Below are 27,458 nucleotides of genomic sequence, written 5' to 3'. Positions count from 1 at the left end.
AGGACCTTTCTGTGAATAGTCTCTGACATTGAAAGAGGCAGGTCATTCATGACTCAGGAGCAGCATCACATTATTGTACAGTGTGCAATCAGCTTAAAGTAATAAGCAATATTAAGCCCCGTGTGAAACACACTCATAAATTGCAGTCTTTGTGATTTGCTTATTGCGTTGTTTCATGTTGCAATTTAAAATCGTTTCGATGTTTAGCCCTAACCTGATGTATTAGATTCATTATACCACATATGAACTGTAACAAGTCCTAAATTGTCTAAAGTTAGCGACGTAAAAATTGATAAAATTCTGAATGAAGTTTGGTATGGTCGTTTTGTGTCTAGAGAATGCATGGTACCTTGGGTTAGGTCTTCAGGTGTTCCAGCTGGGCCTTACCCATACAGAAATAAACAGTCTACATTGTACTAAGTATGCCTTTGCTTTCTCCTTCAGATGGCTGGACAGGGATTTGCAAAATGGTGGGCCTTGATGAGCCCTTACTATACTAAGGCATACCAAGAGATGTGGGTGGGAGTTGGCCTCTTGGGATTCGTGTACTACAAAATTTCCTTTGGGGGTGAGTTCATTCACTGATTTTTACAGTATGTGGAAAATGGAGCTGAACTCCATAATACACACTAAATGTGCAATAATGGAGTTGATTTTGTTCTGTGGATTGTGATGTGCAAATTTGGAGGGACCTCTTGAACCTATATTGTGTTACATATAACTTTACTGGTTTAAATTGTCTGAGATTGATGAGTATTTGCACTTTTTTGTACAGGGTGAATTAGAATAATAAACACAAATAGAAATTGCAATACAAAGGTATTTGTTTTCAGTTTCAGTGGAACATATTGTAAGATAAGATTGCTAATTTTAGAATTAGGTGTGAAATAGGTCTGTGTTCCATATAGCTGAATAAACCCTTAACAGGCTATAGTTACTTGAATACATTTCAATGTACAGTGTCTCAATGTGACACACACAAATGTCTGTTTTTCTCCTTTCCAGGCAAGAAAGCTGTGAAGGACAGTGAGTATTGTAACATTTTTTACTCATACGATATAATTAGGTTTTGGCAATAAGATTATATATATAATTACATTTGTTGGCTGGTTAATTGCTAGCTTAGTTAGACATTTTTGCCTGATTATTCCATGAGTAAGTTTAATTATGTCGTGTCACTACACAGATAATATAAAATGATGGAGGATTTGCTACATGTTGGCCATGAAATATGGGAACTACGACATTCCTATTGCGCACAAAATGATTCAAAAAAATTTTAATAAATTAAAAAATTAAAAAAATCTAACAAATTATTTTTATTTTATTTATTTGTCTTTATATTTCTACTTTTATTAGCCTTTTCTTTTATGGATTCATTTTGGATCAATTTTGCCTTATATTGCCACATTATTTGTTTATATATTTTATTTATTCCTTTATTTTGTTTCCACCTTTATTTTATTATTCTTTTATTGATTTATTTTTGTAATTTGGCACTCTCACTACTCTATAAGTGTGAGCTATGTATGTTGTGGGAAAAGTCAAGGCAAAGAATATGTCACATGTTGTGCAGTTGCATGTCTGTACCCCTAGATGTCAGTGACGGGTCACACACGTACACACACACACAATCTTGTCATGACTGTCTGATATATTGGTGGATTTAGCTGCTGGAGTGAATTTACTATCTGTGAGGTCTTTTGAGGTTGTACAGAGATTAATACTACTTTTATCGCTTTGTTGTGATTAAGCCTATATTTTTGTCTTTTTTTTTTTGCAGAGCCTGCCCATTGAGTTTTTCACCATGCAGACCACCCCTCCACCTGCTGTGAAATATTGCCCCAAATCCAGAAGTCCAGCTTCACATTTAAATTTTTGTTAATATGGAACAAATAAAGTTGTTAAACTTCACTCACTTCATTTTTTTCTGACTTCATTTGTATCACGGTCGTCATAACATAGTTGCACTAAAGTCTTTTTGTGTGACGTGGTGGCTGTACACAGAAAGAAACGTAACAAAAGTAGAGCTTCGTGGGAATTAACCTAAGGCCCTTCTCTGCAGTATCTACAGAAAATCAGTACATTTTTAGCTAGAATGCTTCTTTCGGCCAATATTTACTTTATTAGTACTGAACAATTAGGACTACATCATTAATATTAAGATCACATTAACATTTGTAATGGAAATTCAAGCTGATGTGGCTGATGCTTAAGAAACCTGATGTAAGTGAGCTGTCTGCTTCCTTTGAACCATATGTGATGGATCCATATATCTTTTATGGAGATGCTTGACTGCTTCATCACCTTTACCCTGATTTTAAACCAGATCAGACCAGTCTGTCTATCAGTTCTTAGAAAGTATGTATCACTTCCTTGCAGCCATTTCTCACCCTGAAACCACACGGTCCAGGTGGACTCTATAAACGGCCATCATACTGTTACTTCTACATTCAGTCGGGGCACGAGCAATGTCAGGCCCTGTAAGACTGAGCCCCTTTCCAAAGGCTTGCAATAAAAAATCCCTGAAGACAGGTCTGCTTCAACGATCTTAATTTCAGATTTCCACCACACATTTTATAGCTATGTAGACGGTGTTACAAATCCGCTGACTAACATTAGACTCGATTTTTATTTAGAATTTGGCTCTGGCTATAGAGGAAAAATTCAGCAAACTAGCATTCAAGTGATGTGTCTTGCTCACTTTAAAAAGCCCTTTAGTCAGTTCAGACCAGATGATGTGGTCCTTTGGACAATTGCATCCTTCTGTATTTCAGTGTTGACTTTATCCTCTTGGGGAAAAAATGGGAATGAGTGAGCAATTTCTAGCCAATGAATCACCGTTTGGGTTTGCATTTTAACTAATTGAACAGAGAATAAACCACAGCACTGCCATGTTCGATGCTGAGTGGGTGTAGAGGGCAGTTAGTCATTCTGGAAAGCCAGAACTCTCTAACCAAATATTTTTGATGGGGAGAGGATATTTGATGGCAATGACAACCTGCAATCACACACCTAACCCTGTTATTTCTGCAATAAATATTTTGAATGTTGCTCTAATTCTCAATGGTAGATTTAACATGGGTTATATAATGTATTGAAGTGCTCGCCCTGGGTTACGACACAAAGCACTGTAGCATCACAACTGATGCGTTGGCAAAAATCAATAGCAAATGAATAGGTTTCTGCGTACAGTTTGGTTCAGTGAACTGAGTGAGTTGACCAGAGTCCTGCCTGGGGCCACAAATTTAGTGCTGGGCGAGGAGGGTTAGTGTCTACATGTGCTGGCGATGATGCATACAGGTGGTAAGGATTTTCATACATCAAAACAACTCATGGTTAGAGCATGTATTGCTTCTCTTGGCATGACAACAATGTAGTGGTCTGTAATGAGCACGACAAGTCTCCTGAACTTGTACAAAACTCAATATGTCTACTTAGAGGTCGCTGTAGTTATGTTAAGACTAAATATAAACTCCACCATGCAAGGGGCTCAGGTGACTCCTCTCCTATCGTTCTACATCTCGGTGACGTCATGCTGTAGTCGTGCCTTTGTAGAGTTTCTCTCTTGGGACTCAGATGAACTGATTGCTTTTGACGGTTGGAATGAGATATGGGTCTGGTATGCAGGCTTTTATGAATTTGTTCAACTGTAGTGCTACATCATTAAACAGATGTCTGGTGACACGATCGTTGTTGCTTCCTGGTCCAATGTTGTGATGTCACAGGTCCCAAAATATGCAAGTATGCAGAAAATGGTTTGGCTTAATTTTATATCTAAAATCTTTAAGACCCTCTTGTGGTGAAAATTCTTTTTTTTTTTTTTTCCCCCTCTAAACATGTCCATACAGTGTTCAAATATGTCGAAGAGCACATCTTGAGTGAGATAAGAAGTCAGTGCCACACTCTAAGTATTGTATGTAAGCACTAATGACTTTTTAGATTGAAACATTCAGTTCAGTTTACTGATGTGTATATTATACTGGATTATATTTGCAGCTTTTTAATATTGTAGTTGGCCAAGATGGAGGTCATTTTGACAACTGCATACCGTTAGCAATGAATTCTGAATAGTTCCACTATAGACTTATGGTTTTCCCTTTTTTGACTGCTTTATTTGAATAATCCCAAGAGGCCTGAGGAGGTGAAACTACCCAATTCTTCGCCTGCAAAAAACAAGACCATTTAATTATAGATATATATACTGTATATCCATCCATTCTCTATACATCACTTTATCCTCTGTAGGGTCGTGGGGGGCTGGAGTCTATCCCAGCTGACTTAGGGTGAAGGCGGGGTTCATCCTGGACAGGTCGCCAGTCTATCACAGGACTACACAGATCATTTAGAATAACTAGTTAACCTCAGCATGTCTTTGGACTGTGGGAGGAAGAACCTGGAGAGAACCCACGCTGCACGGGGAGAACATATACTGTACTATGTTATATTCCTGCTTAAGTAAACTCACTTGCCATTTCATTAGGAACACCTAATCAGTTTTTGTTTTTCAGCTTGGCAATTCTCCGTAGATCTTTTGGTCACCTATCACTACCATTTGCTTACGCAGGCATGACTGCTATGTAGACACACCACGAGGACTCGTTTGTAAAGAATGGGGCAACTGCTCTAAATTTTTGGGTTTTTTTTAAAAAAATAAATTGTTGGTATTACAGTTTAAATTACATTAGGATTAACATATAACTTCGCTCCGAACTCCTATTTTTGGAGATTTTTTTTTTTTATTATTATAAAAAGAGGGACATTTGTCATGCATTTGGAACCAAAAATACATCAACTTGAAAAATGTATTTAAAAGTCTATAACATATTCTTTCTTGGGGTCCAATGGATCCGAAAGACCTTCTGCGCATGGCGACATGAAAGTCCTGAGTAGGGTTAACAGGCTTTACTATTGATTGTGTAGGGGCCACCCTTTGGCTTGACCCCTGCCTCCTTGAGGGTCATGTTTAGTTTTGTTATAGCTGAAGAATTGAAGCACATTAATGGGCATTTTTGAGGCTGGGGTTTGGGTTGCTGTCGACTGTATTTCACTGTAGGGAGAGGGTGTTATTCAGCCAACCCTCAACGATAAAAATGGCATTGACAAAATAATAGAAGTAGGACAGAAGGTGATCATACATCTGATTCGACTGCTCCCACAAAAACCAAACATTATAACCATCATGAAAGTAGCTTTCACTGCAGGACTGTTGTATGAGATTGCACTAGTTTAAACTCAGAATACCTGAGAAATTATATGTACAGCCGTCCTCAAATGTATTCATACCCTTCCATTAAAGAAAAGGCAAAATTCACAATAGTCACTCAAATAACTAGAAACTGAAAAAAGTAATAATAAATCAAAATTTGCTAAATTATAATTTAGTGAAACAAGACATTGCTTTTGAATTGTGATTGAAAAGAATAATTTAAAAAAAATAAAACTAAATGAGAGCACTTTGCTGATGAGCAGTGGGCCAAAATCAGAATACCTGTCAACAGGTGCAGAAGTCTGATTGAGTTACAGAAAACACTTGATTGCAGTGATTGGTTCAAACGGTTGTTCAAGAAAATATTAGTTGGTGGGTCCCATCATGCTTGTTTGCTTGTTTTTGTTTTTTGAAATGTTTCTGTTTTACCACAATTCAAAAGTAATGTCATGATTTTCATTACATTTGTATTTATTATTACTTCTGTCAATTTTAATTTATTTCAGTGACAGCTGTTTTTTCCCCTTCTTTAATGGGAGGGTGTGAATACATTTGAGTACGATATAATTTCGGTAAATGTGCTTAGCTCCATCCCTGAGTGCGTCTTTTGTGGTGTGAAACTGGAGCATCTGGCCGCTAAAGGTTGATAAAGCCTGTTCTGAGCCACCTACACAGTTTGATCTCTGTGAAAACAATGACATTAAAGGCTACATGGAACATTTCTGCCACTTTTGCTCTCTATTATAATTATTAAAAAGAGAGACACTCGGTTCGGTCCACGTTGCTCACACCGGTGTGGGTCTGATGTTCGCGGATCAACGACACGAGACGCTGAGCGAACGAGGGCTCGCGCTCCCTCCCCTCCCCTCCCCAACCCCCTCAGCGGCTCGTGCGCTCCGTCCCCGGCTCGCTCGCTCTCTGCTACATTCAAACATGGCGAAACTCTTTGCCATCATCCCGCCGCCGTCCCCCTCAGCGCGCCCCGCTTCGCCGTCTCCCTCCCCGCTGACACTGCCACCGACGTCTTCACCTTCAACATCACCTTTATCTCCGGTACCGTGATGACCCGGGAGGATGGAGAAGCTGTCGGCGAGCCTGTCGGAGATCACTTGGAGCCCGTTGGCGCTGCCGTTGGACGCGGTGGTCAGCAAGTTCCGTCTGCCCACTCTGGTCCGCTTGGCCCACGGTAAGAAGCCCGCACAGGTGCCTCGACCGCAGACACGACTGCCGCAAAGTTTTCGCCATGTTTGTGTGCTTTTGACAACTGTTGTTGGCTAACTCTGACGCCGCTCCTCCGCCGCTTGCTGGAGTTAGGATACCTGGGACTAGTGATGAGAAATAACCATGAATGCGGTTTTACAGTCAGAAAAAGAGAGAAAGTTCAACATTTAGTCGATTAATGTGTGTTTTAATGAGTTTAGCGACACAGGGCGCTTACAACAAGTGTTGCCGTTTACTGAGGAATATGTGGAGCTTTGCAACGGTGTCAAGTTGGCAGAAAAAATGGCCGCTTCCAGTCACAGCTCCCAAAATAAATCTGGGAACTTGTCAATGTTAACAGAAAAAACAAGTTAGAGGGGATTACATAGTTTAAATGGCAGGGGGGGAAAACTGCATAAAGTTTGTGTGGTAATTCTACGTAATTATGGCAAACAAAGAAAATAACCCTAATAAGTTTAGCTGATATAACTTGGTTTAAGGCTTGTCAACTGTAACCTCCATAACTCATTCAAGATGATTCCAGTAAAATGCACTAAACTGCAGTTAAAACTAATAAAATGTTTACCAACATTTAATTTTGATGACACTTCAGATATGGCAGACTCTCTTGGCTGCTTATAAGCCTGCCCTATCTTTAGCGAATTAATCGAATCAAGAGGAAATGAATGTCATCAGTGTGTAAACCTGTGATGACTCAGTGTCATATGGTTGGTTGATGAGTTCAGTAAATATGTAGCTCACTTTGCTTTGAAGTGAAACAGCATCTTAGTTGTGGTGGTGTCTGTCTGCCACATTCACTGAATTATTCTACATATTACAAAGAAGAAGAAAATGAACATAGTCTGTGAGCTTCAGTCCAACAGTTTTATTGTGCACCACACAGAGAGTGCAAACAAACCGAGCATGTCAAGTTTGCATCACAACTTCTTACAATCTCTGTTCAGCTTGTCCTGAACATTGTGGCCTTGCACAGTGCCTTCTGAAATGACGCAATGGGGCTTACAAAACAATCTTATCAAAGCTGCCTTGGAAATTTCACACCCAAGAGAAGACCTTCCTTACATATTGTGATTTTCATCCCTCTGATTGTTTCCTACCATTATATTCAGTTTATGTGGTTATATATGTAAACATGTGGTTCAAATGGCCTTAATGGTTCTACACTTGGTTGTATTTTTCTGACAAAGTGTATAATTTTGGTCAGATGAACTGCTTAAATTAGCCTTACTGTCAGAAAACAGGCACAAATTAGCCTCACAGGATGAGATCATTTGTATTATGGTTCATCACCTACAATATTTCAGATATACTGATGTGATATAACCAAATAGCAGGTAATCCACTATATACATATTCAGTTTTATTAACTACGCCAACCGTCAGGACACGTTTTGTGGTCTTATTTTGAAACCAGCATGTCATTATGTCCGCTATTATATGTGCTAAATGTTGCTAACTTTAGGCAGCTGACGCATTTATACACGGACACCGACCTCACCATTTGAACACCAGCCCACTGATTAGCCAAAATAAGTTTTAACATGACATTTGAGTTGAGTTTGCTTTTTATTTGTTATATGGTTTTCTGCCAACACGATTCCCTGCTTCACCAGGTTTGGTGTCTTCACTTTGGGAACGGGCGATGGGTGTCATGGCCAAAGTTGTTCCAGTCCAGCGAGGCCCGGAAAGCCACAAAGTGTCTGTTGTGCTGCTGAAGTGCTGCTCAATTCTTTTCATATGTAAATGCTGTAATCTGTCGGTGAATGTAGTGAATACTAACGAGCAGCGACGAGGAGGAAAACCTCCCAACTTTCCTCGGTGGACAAAAGCGCGCACCCAAGTCGTGTCATGGTCCCGGAAAATTACGCACCTTACTTCTGGCGGCGCGCGTGTTCATTGTATGGAGAGAGCACCCGTAGGTGTTTATTAACTGCACTGTAGTTACCCCACAGATGCCTCCCTGTTTGCATAGCCAGCCAACCCAGATTGTAGTCAGTTATTTACAACAGGCAGTGATGGGGACAAGTAGGCTTTTTCCCCCCTTTTCATAGCAACATCAACAAACAACAACATTGTGTATTTGTATGGAGGGGCTGCGGTTCAGTGTGCCTAAGGATGTAATTCAGTGTGATAGAAACTTGTCTGACTTTTCTGATAGAAACACTTCACACTGCATGATCTCAAATGAAAGGGTGGCTTAACCGATTGCATTGGGGCAAATAAATAAGGTGCCCTCGGTAAATTGTCGTCATACATTAATTAACCCACTAAACCTACAATATACAAGAAATGGAAACAGAAATGAATTCACCTGTGATTTCTACTTAGTCTTAATGACATGAAGATGACTATAAAATGAACAGCAGAACGTTCTTAGTTTTGGACCTATAGACTGTCTACATCATGGCTCCACATGGAAAATAATTGCCAGAGTAATTTAAAAAATCTTATTGTGAGACTTTACAAACATGGAAAATAATATTGTAAGGTCAGTGACCAAATAAAAAATAGTGGAAGCACAGTTGCAGCAGTAATCAGGAGGTCTAGAAAGAGCCATAGTATCACTAATGAGAGCTGCAGTGACCAGCCCCCTGAAATGGCAGACAGAGCACTACTTGCAAAATCTAGCTCTGAAAAACAGACATGCGAGTGTTTCAGACTTGGAACAGGGATTACCAATACAATTTCAGCTCATTCTTTGGTCAGATGAGATCATGATGAATTTGTTCTGCTTAGATGTGGCGTAGCATCTGGCCGGACTAGCACAGTGAGTGCCTAGTCCCAATAGTGAAGCACTGAGGTAGATGATATGTGGATTCGTGAATGTAGGAAGATGACATTTATAGATGACACCATGAATGCCTGTGGATATACTAAATATTGTCTGACGATGACTCTCAGTGTGCAGAAGCTTGACAAAAGAGGAATATTCCAGCATGGCAAGACTTCAAAGCGCACTGCAAAAACACACAGAAGCTTCTAAAGAAGAAAAAAGTGAGAACTATGAGCTGACCATCTATGTCATCTGACTCGATTCCAATAAACACCTTTAGGGCAATTTCAAGATAAATTTAGAACAACACAACCTATCCAGCATAGAGCAACTGAAAAAAATGTCTAAAGAATGGCAGAACATTTCTCCAGAAATTTGACATCCTTCATGCACTGACTCTGTCTCCAAAAATAAATGTGGACGTGTGAAGTAATGAAAAAATTAAAGATTTTAATCCCAAAAATGAAATGAATTATATTCAGTTCCTACTGTGGGGCCAGTACTTTTAATATAATAAATATAAACTGTTAGTTTTAATTTTTTCATAAACTTAGAAAGTAATGCAGCTCATCTGTAAGTTGATATCATTTTCAATCATGTGACAGTTTAGTGACATTTTTGTACTCACTTCTGCTGTGTGCCGTAAGCTGACGTAACTGTGGCTGTATCCAGCAGTAACTTTTACCAAACAGTTATCAAGGCAAAGTGAGTTGCCCAATGCTGCCAATGATGCTGTTTTGGGAATGTGGTATTGCTGTTGTGTCCAGTTGTTGCCTGAAGCACATTTAAATCACCTGTAGCTAAAGTCTTAGTTGTGGCCATTAACTCTCCCGTCATCTGAGAAGCACTGATATAACAGTTTAGTGCCAAGTCTAATGTGACAAAGTAGGCGAAGTCCTCTTTTGACAATTATCGTCTCAACAACTGGCTTAAATTGTTACGTACTTACAATTCTTTTCCTCTGTGCTCTGTTATTATTCAGTCATCCATCAACATGATTGTTAAACTCAAAGGCTTGGGAGTAACCACTGTGTGTGTGTGTGTTGTGTGATTGAATTGTACCATTGTGCTATCAGCAGAAATCGATGCTGCTGTGCTACCCAGCTCTTGTGAAAGCTGTGTGTGTGTGTATGTGTGTATGTGTGTGTGTACGGGGGTTGTCTAATAGTAGGTTGCCAGTTACATAGCAGGGTCCTGATGAGTAGGTTAGGGGTGGTGAACCGTCACTGATGGTTGTAATTATGAACACTGAATCCTGAGTGCATTTTGTGTGTGCGGTGGTGTTTTAGTGTTTTCCATTGCCGAGCCACTTAGTTTGACCTTAGAAATTAAAAACCTGTTGTTTCCCTGAGGCTGTGAGACTGTTTGTTTATCCCTTCTGTGTGTTGCTTTGTGTGCTGCAGGTGAATGTGTGGAGGGTCTGTCAGAGGAGGATGTGGTGCTCTTACACTCCTGCCGTCAGTGGACCACAGTGACGGCCCACAGCTTAGAGGAGGGACACTACGTAATTGGACCCAAGATTGACATCCCTCTGCAGTACCAGGGTGAGCATGCAAGCTCATACTCTCTTACACACACTGCTTTTGTACACCAGTATGTAGACACAAAATCCTTACACGTTGCTCAAAATTTTATAGACATTTTTAAAATGCCAATTTTCCCTTAAAGTACATGTCCTCTAGGGATAAGAAATAAATGCACAAAGGTCAACATTTTCCACTCGTTCTATTTTTGGTGGGGAATTTGTGTTTCTTTGAGGAAAGGCAACACAAAATAGCAGCAATTGATATGCCTGTAGTTAGTCTTTCATGTTAAGATTTCCTTCAAAATAATACATTTGTTAAACATTTAAATAAAATGTGTTTTTATTTAAGTTCTAGTGCTATCTGAGCTTCAGACAATAAGCTTGGTCAGCATGATCTAATGAAGATGAATTCTAACGCTTTAGAAGCTTTAGAGGCTTTAGAATAACGTCAAACTCAGAGCTCAGCGTTCAGTACAGTCTTTCTCTGTGAACCAGATCAGTAACCAATCTATTTACCTGTGAACTGCCAGACAACTTTTAAAAGCATAAAGGTTTAGGTCTCACATATCACAAAGCTAAAATATAAACTCCTAGAATCAATAAGGTGAATAGGTTTCACAAAATCGTCAAAATCTCTTTTTGAATATATTGTGATAATAACTGGAAAAGTGAAGTTATGCAGATGTGTTTCATAGTGTAGCCTTGTGGGTTCAAACACCATCAGGGTTGATTAGATCTCTTCTTTGTTGAGTATATGTGTTCTTTCCATGTTTCCTGTTTCTGGTTACTTTCTCTCAAAGGGTACAGTAGAATACCCCTGACAATTATCTTCTTTAAGGCACTGGGCTCACAACTAGATTTCCAGGCAATACACAGCGATTCTCCTAATCATTCAAGATAGTTCACACTCAGAAAAAGAACTGTCCCACAAGAACTAGCCCAACAGTAGCCCACTTGTGTGCCAGCCAGTACAAGTTGATGCTCTGTAAAACCTTTGTTTCAACCACCAGAGCATTGAAATTCTAGGGGAAATCCTAAATTTTCCAGCTATACATAATATGTCAGACAGTTGTGTACCATATGATACATGGAAGACATCTTTAATAATTCCATTTGTTGGAATATTACAGCCATAAATAAAAATATGAGTCTTAATAAATAAAATTAAATTAAATGAATAAAAGTTAAAGGAAGAACCTAAGCCTTTGACACCTACTTTGAGTGGATTCGGTTGCTTTGGTACGCTGTGCAGGCAATTTTGCTCCGATGGTTTGGATCCATTTGTCTCCTTAAAGGGCAGAGTCACTGCAAATCAATACAAAGTTGCTCACCTTTATCATATGAGGTAATTTTATCCTGATGAGAGTGACTTCCTGAAGTATGACAATGCCCTCCAGAATGCACTAGTAGGGTGACTGAATGGTTTAATGGGTATGAAAATGTTGTCAGTCATATGCTGTCATCAAATTTCAACCCAATTAAACACCTATGATAGTGTGGAGATGGTGGCCTCCACACTATGACACTGCATCTTGGTTTTTCCTTTGATTTGTCACCTGATAGCGTAAATAGTCACGGTTAGGAATTTTGAATATTGTTGCAAATGTTACATCCTAACTTCAAACCCCAGGGTACAGACAGATACACTTATCACAGCCGCCTACATTCACACATCCAAGCAGCAACCATATGACCTTTCCTGACTCCTCTTGCCCATTGACTTGTCGTCTTGCTGCTGAATGAGTCTAGTCTGAATGACCTCACCGGAGCTCATCCCCACGATCCCATTGTTCCGACTCTCAGTCCAGTCACATTATTCACTGTGTAACTGGATCTTAATGCCTCCTCTCCGTTGCTTCCTCCGCTGATGGAGCGCTGATGTCACCTCACACTACTGCCGCCTCTCAGGCTCCTTTTCAGAAGAATGAAAGAACAGTTGGTTGGGAGGAGGGACGTTGAGATCATTGTCATTTTAGACATTTCAGCTTTCCACCGTGGAAGCATGTGACAGCCAGTATTGGTCATATTAATGATTAAAAAGATAAGAAGTAGTGAAATAATAAATAACAAATATAAATACAGCTGCCGTATTGAATGTACAGGGGCTGTGTAATATTCCAATAAACACAACAAAGAGTAACCAGGATTTTCTTAAAGTGTTTTTTCAGTCATAAAAAGAAGTACATTGTAAGAAACATGTTAAAAAGAATGGCCAAAATGGGATCATTAGAAACTGAGATATGTAGATGTTAAGTTTCTAATATGGGCTCAGCTTCACAAACACTGGATTTCCTGTAATACACTTTACTAGCATCTGTCATCAATATTTTTTCCAACTTTAAAAAGTTCTTCATAGAGCCACATAAGACGTTAAATAGTTGTTTTCATGCTGTCCTTGATGGGTATTATTGTTGTAAAGACTTCTACTAAACACAATGCAAACCTTTCACTCCCTTTTTCTGAATTCAGGATGCTATCTCAAACTCTAAAACTTTCTTCAAAGCAGTCAATCACCAGAATTTGTCTCCCCATAACTAATGTTATGATCTAGCCAAATTGGGTGTTGTTACATGTGATTATTTCAGGAATCATATCCCCCTAATAATGATCAGCATTTTGACTGTCAGACAATCAAATGCATTTCTGGCATGTGAAAAGTTTTGCTTGGTTATCTTGGGGTTTGAGCAGCTATAGTCTGATTTCCCACATGGCTGCTGTCTAAAGAATCTGAAAAAGGATCTGTTATAAACTGCAATGAGCTCGCTCTAGAACCATTGCTGTATTGTTTTACATGATGTGAACATACTTATAGACTGTGCTGTGAAAAACATTACTGAACTTTGCTGCAGAACAGCACTCACAATGTCTTAATTTCTTTCTTTCTTTTCTTTATTTTCCAGCAAATCAATGTAGGCCAAATAGTCATATTTTTGATCACTCCCACTTACAATTTGCTTATGCAGGCAAAACTGACAGGTAGAGTACATGAGAACACATACACAGTACAGTACGCTTTTTACGTAACCCTCAGTTGATTAGAAATCTGGAAGCTTTAATTCTTGATCATTACAATTTAAATGACATGAAATAGGTCCATATAAGATGTGGAAAGTGTCCTTGTTCAGCTCAGGATACCCATGTGGTTGAAACATCACACTATGTCCATCCACCCTTTGGTTTCTTTTTTTTCTCTCTTTAGGTTCTGGGTCAGTTAAGCATTGTTGAGCAGTTTGTATCACTTGTTTCCAGAGATCTTCAAAGTAGCTTTTAATCGCTACAGTCTGGAGAACTTCAGCTAAATCTACAGCTAAACCTAAATCACAGACAGATTCTTTATTTATATACTTACATACACTTTTTAATGACAATAACGCAAACTAATATGCCGCAATCAGGTGGATTGCTCCCTGTGAGTTGCTCCCCGAAGCGATGGAGATTGAGTATCTTATGATCCTGTTCAAGAGTGACAGAAAATGGAGTGTGACATGGACGGACAGATTGGTGCAGCATCCGTATTAATATGGGCATTCTACAGGACGGTCTTTGTGGAGAAGGAGCTGAGCCGCAAGGTAAAGCTCTTGATTTTCAAGTTGATCTACGCTCCATCGATTCAGCTATGGTTATGAGCTGGCCTGGGAATGCCTCAACATTCGCCAGGGTGAACTGGAAACCATTACTGAAAAGGGGGAAGTTTGGAACAACCTGCTGAGCATGTTGTCACTGTGCGTGCCCCCAAATAAGTGGAAGAAGAAATGGATGGAATAATATAAATAGTTTGAATTGCTTCAAAGTCCATGTAACTACTTTCAGGTTGTTCAGGACTACTTGGCTGTATGCTGTTGAATAGAGGTGGCTTTGTTGTTAAAATACATTTTTATGGGAACGTCAGAGAAATGTTTCTGCAAAAGAATTCTGCTAGAATAGTTGTAGTTACTGGCTGTAACACCAGTTATAGGGACATGATACCAGCCGGATGTTAGTGTGTGGTGGCTGTGGCCGCCTTGAGCCACTTTCCCTGCATCTGTGCCTCCTTCTTTTTCTCTTCTTGCTTTCTGTTCATAGTGGAATTGCACAAATGAATCCTGCTTTTCTCTCTTCTTGTCAACACTGAACACAATAAGAATGGAGAAAGCCCACCAGAGGTCCAATGCTTACATTCAGTGGGTTTAGCACCAACATTTTGACTGTGTAGAAAAGCCGATTAAAACATGTGAGTTAAGCTGTCCAGCTTTAAAGATACAAAGCACTAGCTCGATCATTTTATTTGTGTCCACTTTTGGTTGTAACATTTGACTTCCCTTGTTTTTCAGTCACTTGGTTGTTTAATCTTTTGAAAAGGCTCACATATTTGTCTTTAGCCAGTTAGTAATGATGAAAAGGGTCTTTACTGTAAGAGTAAAACAGGCCTTAGTCACAGCCTTGTCAGGGCTGCCATAGGCTGCTTTCAGTATTTTATCTGGCAAAACAAAGGAAGAGTCTGAGCCTTTCTGCTGCTGTAGCAATACGTCAACCTGATGGCCTCTTTAGTTAACGATGCATTCCAGTAGACGTGAAAAAGCCAGATTACTTTTAGGACCATCTTTGTGTCTCTTTAAATATGGCAGGTGAGTTGTTGTGAAATCAGAGGCCATCACCAGTGATGAGCTAATGTCTGTGTGATGACTTCATACAGGAAGTCTAAATAAGCTTTGGATGAGAGCAATATAGGTTTACCCCTGGGAATGGAGCAGAGGATGCCTCCCTCCTTCTCCTCCTCTCTGTCTGTCTGTATCCTCCTCTGCCCATCAGTGAGAGGCAGGATGACTCAAGTGTGGAGGACAGAAAAGCTGAATGACCCCTTGTCATGAATGGGTTTGAGGGAAGCGAGTGGCGCCACAGCCGCCCTTGTGATGTGAAACTAGCAGCAAAGGTCTTATGTGTAGGAATTTAAAAGCCTCAGCCTGATTTTCTCTCAAAGTAATAGTAGCTTGTTAATATGTTGTCTGTTGGTAACATTTGGAGTCTCACCTCTATCTAAATAATCCTCTTACTTGTAAGAGTCTCCAGGATTGAGCTGGAGTTTGTTTAGTTTGGTGGTAAACCCTGCTTCATTTCAAACCCCTCCTCAGCCTGTCACTTTTTTTCGTGGGGGAAGGGAGGTGGTGGGTTGTGTTGAAAAGTAGCACTTGCTGGTATTGTTCAGTGGAAGCTCCTTATCCTGGGGGCTCTGTTTGAATTGGAAGGTGGGGGGTGGAGGAAAGAGAGAGAGAAGGAGGGAGTCTGGCAGAGAGGATGGAGGAGTTTGGTATTCTGCTCTGCCTCCCAGACAAAACTTTCTCATCTCTCTTTCCCTCACAAACACTTTGACTCTGTGAGAAAAAGGAGGATCTTTGAATGGTTTGTAGTAATTCAACTACGCTCTGATAAATGAGTAAATAAGAAAAGAGGGAAAGTTAAACCGTTTGAAATTTATCACCAATGCTGGTTTGACTTTCTGTCTTTGCAACATCAGAAAGTGGTATAAACTAGAAAATATGTACAGTTGAAAGAACACAACACTGAAAGATTTACTGATAGAGGAGGGGATGAGCCAGGGAGAGATAGGGTCAAAGAGAGGGAGAGAGTTGTGCATGTGTGAGAGTGTATGTGTGAGTGTCTCCATGGTGATGTGTCTCTGCTCTGCGTGAGAATGGGGGTCCTTTATTGGTTGCCATGTCAACCCCGTCGGCTGTCGATTGGCCGTGAGCTGGTGCCAGGTCATAGGTCACCGAGGTGTCTTTGTATTCTTCTCGTCCAAACAGTGTCTACTGCCGATGTATGTGTGGTTTTATACTGGGACTGCAGGCAGTCAGAAAAAGAAAGAACAAAAAAAACCTTTTACGTTTCCTTTTTCCCTTTGCTTCCTTCTCTACTTCCCTACTCCTCCTTTTTCCTAACTTCTTGTCCTCTACAACTCCTCTCTTCCCACCTCTTTTCTTGTGTCCCATCACTTCCTTACTCTTGGCTCTGTACACCTTACACTTCTTCCATCTTTTCCTTCACTTCCTTATCCAACTTTATCCACTCATCCCTTCTTCTTTCCTCCTCCCTCATTGTTCTCCTCTCTGTAGGAAAGTTCAAGCTGCTGGATGAAGACCGGGACGTCAGGGACCCTGTCCAGTATTTCTCCAGTGTGGAGGAAGTTGCTGGAGTCTTCCCTGACCGGGTCTTTGTCATGGAGATGATCACTTTCAGTGTCAAGGTTAGCGCCGCTCACTTCAGTTTTGGCACCGCAGGGGCCTGTTCCATAAAGCCAGTTTGCCAGATAAGCCAGGATTGTTTTAATTAGTCTGGCTTACTTTAGTCTGGCTCTTTTGGTTAGGGTTAGGGTAACTCAGTTACTTATATACATAGTAACTTAATTACTGAATTCAATTAGAAATTATAGATAAATTGCGCAATAATAAATTACTTAGAAGTACACATAGCAAAATATGTGATATATAAGATTTATGCTTATGCCACATAAAATAAGTCTCAATCTAAATAGTCCAAATAAAATGATAATAGCTGCCTAAATCCTTAACTGTATAACTGCGAATAAAGAGGCTATACTCTTTTTTTCAGTCTTTTTTTCAAAGATGGTATGTGAGGAGAAATTAGAGGAAGCATGAAAACCATGTTTAAAAGTGTATTGGTCAATACATTTAAAACAAAGCTGGAAAATTTAACAAAACATATCCTGCATCTACCACCACCAATAAAGGGATACACAGTGATTAACAAAAAGGGTTTAGGTCCTCATTTAAAGACATAGATTAATTCATGAAAAAAAAAAACATTGACCAACTGACCACATCTAAGTTTGTTTTCCTTGCCATCTGGCAGTGAGCACTATTACAGATATATGAAAAATTAATACGTTCTCTAATAATGGTTGCTGATTGGTTGCCATGAAAATCCTGCTTACTGCTGTTTGCTATTATGGATCAACTTGATCCATGTTCAAACTCTTGGGCTATTTAACAATAACATGCACGTGTAATTATTATGACTACTCGAACCTGGAATTAGCCTGATAGCATTAACCTGAATTGACCATTATGGAACTGCTTTAGCCCCAAGATTGTTAGGTTGTTTCAAGTCACATGTTGGACTAGGTGTTTTATAGAATAGGTCCCTGCAATGCATTTCCACTTGTGTTTTGCTCTATTGAACTTGTAATTGCATGCAGTTCTATATCTTGGGTTGTCTGATCATAGCAGGTCAATTTACATACGCATGTATGTGTGTCCTGTAGGTGGTTTCAGGGGAGTTCAGTGAGGACAGTGAGCCCTACAGCTTCACTCTGCAGGCTGGAGATGAGCTGTCACTGATGGGGAAGGCGGAGCTTCTCTGTGCCACACCCTCTAAGGAAAAGACAGGACTGAGTGCACTTCTGAGACGCCTGGGAAAAACCCCTAGAAGTAAGTAATGGCAAAATACAAAATTGTATTAAGTCCTGTTTCCGTGGTTACACATGCACATCAGAATGGGGAAAAGTGAATCAGTGACATCACTGGCAATACTGAAGGTTATTGATTTTTATTCCTCTATGGAAAATGACCTCTATTTTGTATGTAGTCTTTTTTACAAAGTACAAAAAAAAATACAAATAAATTACGAGTTTGCGTACCATAAAAAGAGGCTAGCATTTTTTCAACTCTACATCCCACAAACATTCACTCCATCTTTAACTCACGTCTGGTTCCAGCAGACTTGCAGGTTGTTAGCCTTGACCATGCAGTTGTGCATAGGTGGCTTACAGAAATAATGAAGTCAGACACATTTTCAGTCAGTGTCATGTTCGTGATACTCATAGACAGGACCTGAAGGCACAGCCGGATTGAAGAGAGTGTCTGATTTGGAAACCTCAGAGTTGCATCTCTGCTTTTTGCAGATGACGGGGTTCTGTTGTTTTCATCAGGCTGCGACCTTCAGTGTTGGTTTGCAGCTGAGTATGAAGCAGCTGAGAGTCAGCATCTCCAAGTCTGAGACCTTGGTTCTCTACCAGAAACCAGTGGATTGCTGTCTTTGAGTTGTTGGGGAGCTGCTGCCCCAAGCGAAGTTTAAGTATCTCACCTTATTGACAAGTGACAGAACATTTAGTGTGAGATGGACGGCTGGATTGATGCAGGCTGCTGTACTTGACTGTTGGAGTGAAGAAGGAGCTGAGCAACAAGACAAAGCTTTGGACTTACCAAATGATCTATAATCCGACCCTTACCTCATGATCTCTTGGTAGTAACTGAAATAATGACAGATATAGGGGGCTGAAATGAATTTTCTCTGTAGGGTGGCAGGTCCAACTTGGAGGAGACCCTGGGGTAGACTCAGAGCACGCTGGAGGAATTACATAACTCATCTGGCCTTGGAATACCTTTGAGTCCCCCAAGACAAACTCAAAGCAGTTGCTGGGGAGATGGATGCCTGGATTAACCTACTGAACCTGCAGCCATAGTGACTCAACTCTGGATAAGCAGAAGAAAATAAATGGATGTATTTATTTGGAAATTCAGGGATTTATCTTTCCAGTTTTTTTCATCCACCAAACTACAACACAGAGCACCACATTCTGCAACATTCTGCTCAATATTTGTTTCTAACATACATCATAACTATGCTTATTTTTTTAGATCTGAAGGTGCAGCAGTTTTGTTGAATAAAAAACTGATCATGTAATCATGCCAACGCTGCATTGTAGTATTATTTTGACACCTTGCTAATCCACATTGCTGTCTCTTTCTCTTCAGGTAAAACTCCCTGTCTGGTCTGTATGAACCATCGCACCAATCAGAGTGTCAGCCTACCCTTTGGCTGCCGTGGACGCTTTTGCACACGCTCCCCCCTGGAGCAAGGCATGCTGGGAGGGGAGCACACGGTGCGCAGCATTATTGAGAGAGTTCGCCTCCCTGTCAATGTGTCTGTACCATCACGGCCACCACGAAACCCCTACGACCGCCATGCGGTGCGAGAGGGCCACCGCTACAAGCTGCTCAACATCGTCAGCAAAACGGTGGTGCTCTGCATGGTGCTCCGCCGACAAGAGGTCTCCCCCTCCCACTTCTTGCTGCTGCGTTGCATGCCCCGGTTTAATGTGGCCGAGGCCTCCGTCCACACAGCAGCGCTGGAGAGCCTTCTGCTGCGACATGCATTCGACCCAGACGCCTACTCCCGTGCTGTTAGAGAAACCCGTCCGGAGTTGGAGTGCATGACAGAGGAGTGTGTGAGCCCACGGCGCTCTCGCATGTGTGTGTCAGGTCAGGACTCGCTGGCACCGGCACTGCAGCGCCTGTCAATGTGCGGGTATGTTGGTGGGGTTTCAGACAGCATGTCACAGCGCTGCAGGGACTCTCTTGGAGAACGGCTGGGGGAGGGACCAGGTGAGGAGAGGGAGTATGTGACTCCTGAGTGGACTGAGGCTGAACTGAGGACCAGTGAGGAAATCCCTTATGAGGAACTCTGGACCAATCAGAATGCAGAGGGCTTGGGAAAGGAGCCAAACCTCATATCCTTCCATTCGTCTTCCTCATTGGACGGTTCTGTTGGTACTGTGGTGGCAAGAGTGTCTACCCCACCACCTGTACCTCCCAAATCTGATGCTGTGAGTTTCAGTCCTCACCTCTTGTCCTTCTCTTCATCATTCTGTCTCTCATCCTTCTTATCTGTCCACAACAGCATCCGGCTGTTAAAAGTCAGGATGCCTGGCTTGAATTATTCATACATTACAGCTTTTAAACCTCACTGACACACTCAAACACACAAACACGCACTGACTTCCAGGAAATGCTGCCATACGCTCACTGCCCCTCTTATTACAATACATGAATACATACATGCATGCGTACTGGCATGTCACGGTGAACCTCGTAGCCAACGAGCAGCTCAACCCGAAACAGTGCACAGGAAACATCTATACAATAACTCAATAAATGGTACACAGCCAGCTTATTGTGATTGGTATATGGGTTTAATACTGGTGAAGTCTTTGGTATCAAGATTAATCAAATTATTATTGATTTTCTGATAAAATGGGGCCACAAAGCAGCAGTCTATTTATTTTCATTGACTAGACAAAAGAACACAAGGTGTCATAGTACTTAGTTTTTAAAGCTTTAATCTGGAGTACTTTTTTTGTTTTGCTGTGGTTGCTGTGTATCAGCTGTGCACCTTCCAAAAATCATTTCTGTATCAAACAAGGTGGGTGGTTTTTATTGATATAAAAATTATTGATTGCTTAATTTGTGAATTATTTTGTCAAATCAGAGACTGCATGGGGAAAAATGGTTGTTGACAGGGTCTCAGAGAGGTAAATGATGCCTTCACATTGCTTGTTTTGTCCCAACAGTACTCCAAACCACAAAGTTTAATTCAGTCCTGAAACGACACTGTAGAAAACTCTCAAACGTCAGACACAGGAAACAGCGAATATTTGACACATTTTGCCTTTATGAGTTTGTTACCAAAGTTGATAGATTAATCATTTAAGCCTGCTCTTTCTGAGCTGACATACAGTAAGGACTCCACTACAAACCAGAGTAGAGACAGTTACTCCGTATGTGAGCCTCACTCCTTCCTGAGCAGCCTGTGTCATGTTTTTTTGTTTTTTTTTAGGGTTTCAGGGGTTTCAGTCCACATTATAAGATAAAGAATTAGCAGCTGTATGACTGGTTAGAAAAGTCTAAGTGTCTCATACTTTTAACAGAGATTTAACAACAACTATTTCGTTTGCATTTCACGATTACAGCTGCTGGTGAAACAGGGATAAGCTAGGAAAGGTGACATGACCAGGCTTTTTTTTTATAAACAGTGGGCATTTGAACTCAATCTAGAATACTATTTATATTGGTGTTGGTGTTATTTAAAAATTACTTTTGTGCTTTTGTGGTAGCAGAACTACTCTTCTCCTACTGATTGAAAATGAATTCATCACCTCTTTTACAACACTGTTTTCCACTATAGGCTAAGCAACTAGTAAAACATGTAAACTCGCAGAAATTCAATTCAATTCAAATGGGCTTTATTACCATGAAAGTTTAAACATTGTTATGACCTGGCTCAAAACGGCCACAACAAAAGGACAGACACACCAAGAATAACAACAAAAGCTTGTTTTTGGTAACTTAAATCAATCCAAATAAAGCCAAAATAGTGCAAATAACTGCAACCAGCACTTGGGTAACCTGGGAACACCCACGGGTGCAAAATGACCTCAGGGGTCATCACAACCTTGAACCAGAATTCAACTTGTAATTACTGTGAAATGACATAGTTGAACTTGTTTGAGTAAAATGCCCCTGTTTTACTGAGTGTTTTACTTTGTAGGAGCAAGTGTTCATGTTGTGTAATTAGCTGTATTTGTACAAGTGTATTACTGTAATGTACTGTAAGCTGAGGGTTGTATGTGTACTGTCGAAGCTCATTCTTAACACCCTACTATGCATAGTTCATCATATCGTGTTAAATTTAAAGTGACTTGTACTTCCATATATGAAATTGCTTAAAAAAAAACAAAAAAAACACGTTTTTAACAGAGAAGGTGGAGGAGGTGTCAGGTTAAAAACATGATTAGCTCAGCTGTTCACGTTTTGCTACTGTAAGTTAATAGGTTTGTGTATAGGGTGTTTGTAAGAGTCATGTTGTCATGCTGTTGTTTTGTTTAATTAGTATTTCTTGTTTCAAAGTGTAGGCAGCAGTGCATGAAGGTTTGTGTGGGTGTTGTTATCTGCTCTGCAACTGGATTATACCCTGCCACACACGGTGTTCTTCATTCCCTGATATTTAGCCTGCCAAGACACTCTCTATAGTGTCTGTGTGTGTGTGTGTGTGTGTGTGTGTGTGTGTGTGTGTGTGTGTGTAAAGAGGCTGTGTGTGAGGGAGTTTGTTTGAGGTGTAAAGGTCACCAAGTTTGACATTTACCAAGCAGAACAAACACGCTCACATAAATCCTCCTGAGAAGTCAAGCTTCAGGAGTTAACTTTTTGTTGTTGTGTATCTTGTTGTTATGTGTGTGTAGGTGAGAGAGGAGTGTCGTTACTTGATCGCCCCTCCAGTTCCTCCTCGCTGCTCTAAAGGAGGCTCCATCTGCAGTCCAGCTCCCAGTCCTCCAGTTCCGCCTCGCTTCCCCAAAACCTCCACCTCCCCGAGACCAAACCTCTCCTTCTACTCGTCTGGACTGCAGGACAGGTACAGTATGCTTAGTTCTCACTCAAAACATGCAACAAATTACACTTGACATTATCAATAAATCATAACTTGATCTATTTGGAATTATTATTATTACGCCAGTTACTAAGAGGTTACTGAGAGTTAACGAACAACTGTAACCACAGTTTCTTCATAAAAGGAATGTCACCAAATTTCCTCCTTCTTGCTTTTTAACCCTATTCAGGACGTTCATGTTGTCATACTTAGAAGGTCCATTGGACCCCAAGAAAGAATATGTGCAAAATATTTGTTGGTATTCATTGTAGACTTTTATGCAATGTTAAATACATTTTCTGATAAGTTGATGTATTTTTGGTTCCAAATGCATGAAAAATGTCTCACTTTTTATATTAAAAGAAATCTTCCCAAAAAAAAAAAAAAACAACACCTGTCACCCAAACCAAATGGCCTGGGTCCAAAAGATCCCAAAAGTCCTGAATAGGGTTACACAGATAAAATATGGGAAGGAAGACAGACAAATAGGAACTTGCCCTAAACTTTATGCATGGACTTTGGAAACCATGTTTGAGAAAACAGTCTTTTTGTATTCAGAAAATTTGCTGTCCTCAAAAAGCACCTTTACAGAGAAACTTGTTTCTTGTTGCATTTCACCTCCTTAAACTTTTGAAATCGCTCTCCGGTCATTCATTTAACTTCTAAAAAAGCTCTTTGTATCAAAGTTACATATTTAGAGGTTTATTTTTCAGTGAAAATAATCCCTTATGACATTAAAATGTAGGTTGAGATCAAATTTATTTATAAAGCACATTTAAAAACCACAAGAGTTGAATCAAAGTGCCAACAAGAAAAAGTGGGTCTTCTAAAGTTTGAGCAGTTCTCACATGAAAAGGAGACCTGTTCAAGCTTTTGTAGCAGCCACTGTGAAGGCTCGATCGCTCCTGCTCATGTCAGGATCTCAGAACATCCAAGAACACCTGACTGGTCAACCTCCAACTTGGGTTATTATAATAAAAGCGTTCTCTTAGATAAGGTGGAACTGTAAAAACAAACAATAAAATCTTCAAATCAATCCTTAAACACACAAGCAGCCAGAAGAAGGAGGACAGTACTGGTGCTGTGATCACGCTTTGTTATTCACATTAGAAGATGAGCAGCAGCATTTCGTAAGAACTGCAGACACGGAGGAGACGACTGCTCTACACCCACATACAAATACAAACTATAGCCTGAATGGTAATGAAGGCATGCATAACTTTAAACATTACATCGTTGCTTGCTTTAGAATGTGTGGCTCTATGAATTTCCTGCTTTTCTCTCCACTTACAGCTGCTCGAGCACACCAGCTTACCTACGACTCTGCTTGAACACTTTGTAACTACCTGCACACTACATAAACTTGCAATGTCAGTCATACATGTTTAAACTGGAACCAGATGCTGAAGAAGAATGAGGACACAGAAAGTCCTGCTCTGGAAGTGGACAGAATTGTTTCTTTAGGTTTCTTACACATGAAATTCTGAAGCTTTTCAGACTGTCATGGGTACGCTGCAGTTTATGGTGGAAATGCTCAGCCAACATGTTCACTGCTCTTTTCAGACATATCTTCTAGCCTATATATATATATATATATAAAAAGCACTATATGAAAGCTTCTAAAAGTTCATAAAGAGCATAGGAGGAATGGAAATTTTCTGTGACAAATGGGTAAACTCCATCTGCTCATGATCCAGCAATGTGTCAAAATGTCAAAACAGCCACTATAAGGACTTTGTGTTTGATTGTTTTATCAGATATGTTACATTTGGTTGCAAAGGAAACATTTTTAGAAACTGTCAAGTTGCCATAGAAAAACTGTATCAACTGCATTTTAATGACAAACCATCATGTTTTTGGTTAAAACAGAAATATTGTTCTTTAAACACTTACTAATTGTTTGGCTAACTTAAGAACTTTTCACGTGACTTGTTGACAATGCTCTAAACAAAAAACTGTGTCCTAGAAGCTCATGCGACTTTCTTCTCTCCTGTCCAGCTGCTCCCCCTCTCCGGATGCCTCCCTGTACTGTTACCCGTGCTCCTGGGCAGACTGTCCTGCTCCTAACCCCACCAGTCCTGAGCCAGCCTCCGCCATCCCTGCAGACACCACAGCCCCTCCTCAGCCTGCACAGGCCACCTGGGCAGAGCCGTGGGCAGAATCCTTCACTTCCTCTGGACCTAGACTCAGGCCGCCACCTCCGCAGAGTCGGTTCGCTCCCTTCGGTGCGTTGAACCCCTTCAACCGTCAGTCCCCTTGCCCTTCGCCTGAGCCTGCTGCCAATCCCACCACAGATTCTTCCAGAGGTGCAGAGGGCGGTGGCTCATCTACAGGGGGCAGTGAGGGCTTGTCCCCACCCCCTGACCCCACCTGGCGGCCTCCTTCTGACCTCTCTGCACTATCGTTGGAGGAGGTGTCGGCCTGCCTACGATTCATTGGCCTATCAGAGGCAGCGGTGGCCGTGTTCCAGAGGGAGCGAATCGATGGCAGCCTCCTGGTGCAGCTCACTGAGGACATCCTGTCACATGACTTTCACCTGAGCCGACTCCACGTGACCAAGATCACGCAATTCATACAGGGCTGGAGGCCCAAAATCTAACACACACACTGTCCTGATAATGTGCCTGTTGGCTGCTGAGCCCTCCTGAATGTGCCTTCCACTGTGACAACTGGCTGCTGAGCCCCACTGACTGCAGCTGAAGGAACCACGCCACACTGTGGTCAAACTGTAGAACTGACACTTGACTGGCGTTCACGCTGAGTCTCTGACAGACTGACTGCATATGTCCTGTCTGAATCACAGACTGGGACTAGTTTACTAACAAATAGCTTCAACAGAGAGCTACATGATGACAGTGCCCTGTTTTGATTTGTCTTTGGGCAAAGAGCCAACCACAGTCATGCTACACAGACAGAAGGCAGAAAGGTTCCAGACACTGTGGATTTGTGTGGCCTTTCTGCTGTGGTTCCACGTATAATGTGACACGAGAGGAAAACTTTCCATCATTTAAAATATTTTGACAGATGAACAAAATTTCTGCAGTTTTTAGATATCGTATTATTTACACCACAGTAGGTGTTGGATGAACTTCAATTGAAGGTACATTAAGAAACCCACAGCCTCTATGGTTGACCAGTACGACACGTTATAACACAGATGGAACACTGAACCTGTCCCCTGCACAGGTCTGTTGCACAACCTTCTTCATCAGTCACATCCGGCTTCAGTGGCAGGTAATTGGTACAAATAACAAAATGAGAGATTCTTAGGAGATAAGAAAGAGCTCGATGTTTAAGACTGAATAAAAAAAAGAAAGTACGAAATTCAGAAATCTCAGCACTCAGTGAAGTTATTACTGAGGTTTTGGTCCTGATCAATGATTCGATGAACAATTTCTGAATACACACTATTCTGTATTTAGGCCGTTTTGTGCTTTGGGGCAGTGGCACTTTTATTAGCGTTCCCTTTAAGGGTAACACAAGAGTTCCTTGTGTCTGTAGTCATACACACAGTTATGTTGCCATACTGTAAGACAATATTCAACTCCCTCAGAAGTACCGTTCTCAAACCTCAGATTGCTTGTCCACATATGCACGATTTAGCCATGCATCATAATAAATGTCATCATACTGCATAATATGTTCACATAAGTATTGTTTTTAATTCATTACACACCAAAAAAGATCCAAACTCCCATAACAGGTCATACAATTATAAAAAATGGAAATGTTTTCACTAATTACAGAGACCAAATGATTAGTTGACTAATTGAAAAAATAATCAACAATCAAATTATTAATAAAAACTAGATCAAAGTGTTACCCAAAATAGTCAAGAAGTGAGAACATACACAAAACCAGAGCCTGTTTCCTTAGAGAGCAACAAAATAATGAGAAGGACTGAAAACTGTTGGTTCTAAATATTCTCAGACAGAGGGACAAATGTTTTTCTTTGGCTGTTCAAATGAAATGGAGCCCTGCTCTCTGAATTCATGCATGTCCTGTATAATTAGGAGGGTATCTACTTCTAGGTAGTGGTGATAGTAATGTTATATAACCAGGGACCGTAGCTTTAGCTACACTGAGGGTTATTTCTGCAACAAAGATCTTCCAAACAACTGTGAAAATGCAATTTATGTTGTTGTAAACTTGTTTATTAACACTTGTGATTCTCTTGTTGCCATACAAGCTGCTGTTCTCTCATAATGTCTGACATAATCTTCTTTAAATTCCATTAGATTCCCATAAATTTGATGGGCTGCAGCCAAGTGAAAAGCTGCCTACTGATGCCAGGTTTCTGAGAACTCGTTCTCATGATACGTCAGAAACCCCATGGTCTACGACACCCACGTAATACTGATGTACTCTCTGTAATCATGTAACTGCAAGGCCACTCTAAGAAGAGCAATGAAGAAATAAATGAGAGATTGCAAAATAAACAGAAACTAAATGACCTCAGACAATTTAATTCATCCTTCATTCATTGTTCTTGGTTTTGGGCACCTGGGGTCCACAACACGAAGACAGGAGAT

The 27,458-nt window shown here is 40.6% G+C and overlaps 2 protein-coding genes across 2 annotated transcripts in view; both read left to right on the top strand.

Annotated features, from left to right (window-relative positions):
* atp5mj (ATP synthase membrane subunit j) overlaps window positions 1–1,918 on the top strand; it is a 3,412-nt gene extending 1,494 nt beyond the window's left edge. Inside the window, exons 2-4 of the mRNA XM_008279044.1 lie at window positions 445–568; window positions 1,006–1,026; window positions 1,784–1,918. Coding sequence (XP_008277266.1) covers window positions 445–568; window positions 1,006–1,026; window positions 1,784–1,797 — 159 coding nt within the window. The 3' untranslated portion in view covers window positions 1,798–1,918. The remainder of the gene's footprint in view (window positions 1–444; window positions 569–1,005; window positions 1,027–1,783) is intronic.
* A 4,365-nt stretch (window positions 1,919–6,283) lies between these two features.
* Window positions 6,284–27,379, top strand: gareml (GRB2 associated, regulator of MAPK1-like). Its single transcript, XM_008279042.1, has 7 exons — window positions 6,284–6,395; window positions 10,607–10,747; window positions 16,818–16,948; window positions 17,987–18,152; window positions 19,479–20,329; window positions 22,742–22,911; window positions 24,925–27,379. Exons 1-7 carry the CDS (start codon window positions 6,284–6,286, stop codon window positions 25,523–25,525), a joined length of 2,172 nt encoding a protein of 723 aa, XP_008277264.1. The 3' UTR covers window positions 25,526–27,379.
* Window positions 27,380–27,458: the final 79 nt, after the last annotated feature.

Source organism: Stegastes partitus, unplaced genomic scaffold (assembly GCF_000690725.1).
Source record: "Stegastes partitus isolate 25-593 unplaced genomic scaffold, Stegastes_partitus-1.0.2 Scaffold142, whole genome shotgun sequence".
Classification (NCBI taxonomy): Eukaryota; Metazoa; Chordata; class Actinopteri; family Pomacentridae; genus Stegastes; species Stegastes partitus.
The sequence above is the reverse complement of the archived record's forward strand: the minus strand, read 5'-3'. Positions and strand labels throughout refer to the sequence as shown.

Bases quoted from the DNA above. Each gene is read 5' to 3' on its own strand.
- gareml (XM_008279042.1), top strand. From the start codon at position 6,284: ATGGAGAAGCTGTCGGCGAGCCTGTCGGAGATCACTTGGAGCCCGTTG. The intron at 16,949-17,986 runs GTTAGCGCCGCT...TGTGTCCTGTAG, and splicing joins TGATCACTTTCAGTGTCAAG to GTGGTTTCAGGGGAGTTCAG. The intron at 18,153-19,478 runs GTAAGTAATGGC...CTTTCTCTTCAG, and splicing joins CCTGGGAAAAACCCCTAGAA to GTAAAACTCCCTGTCTGGTC.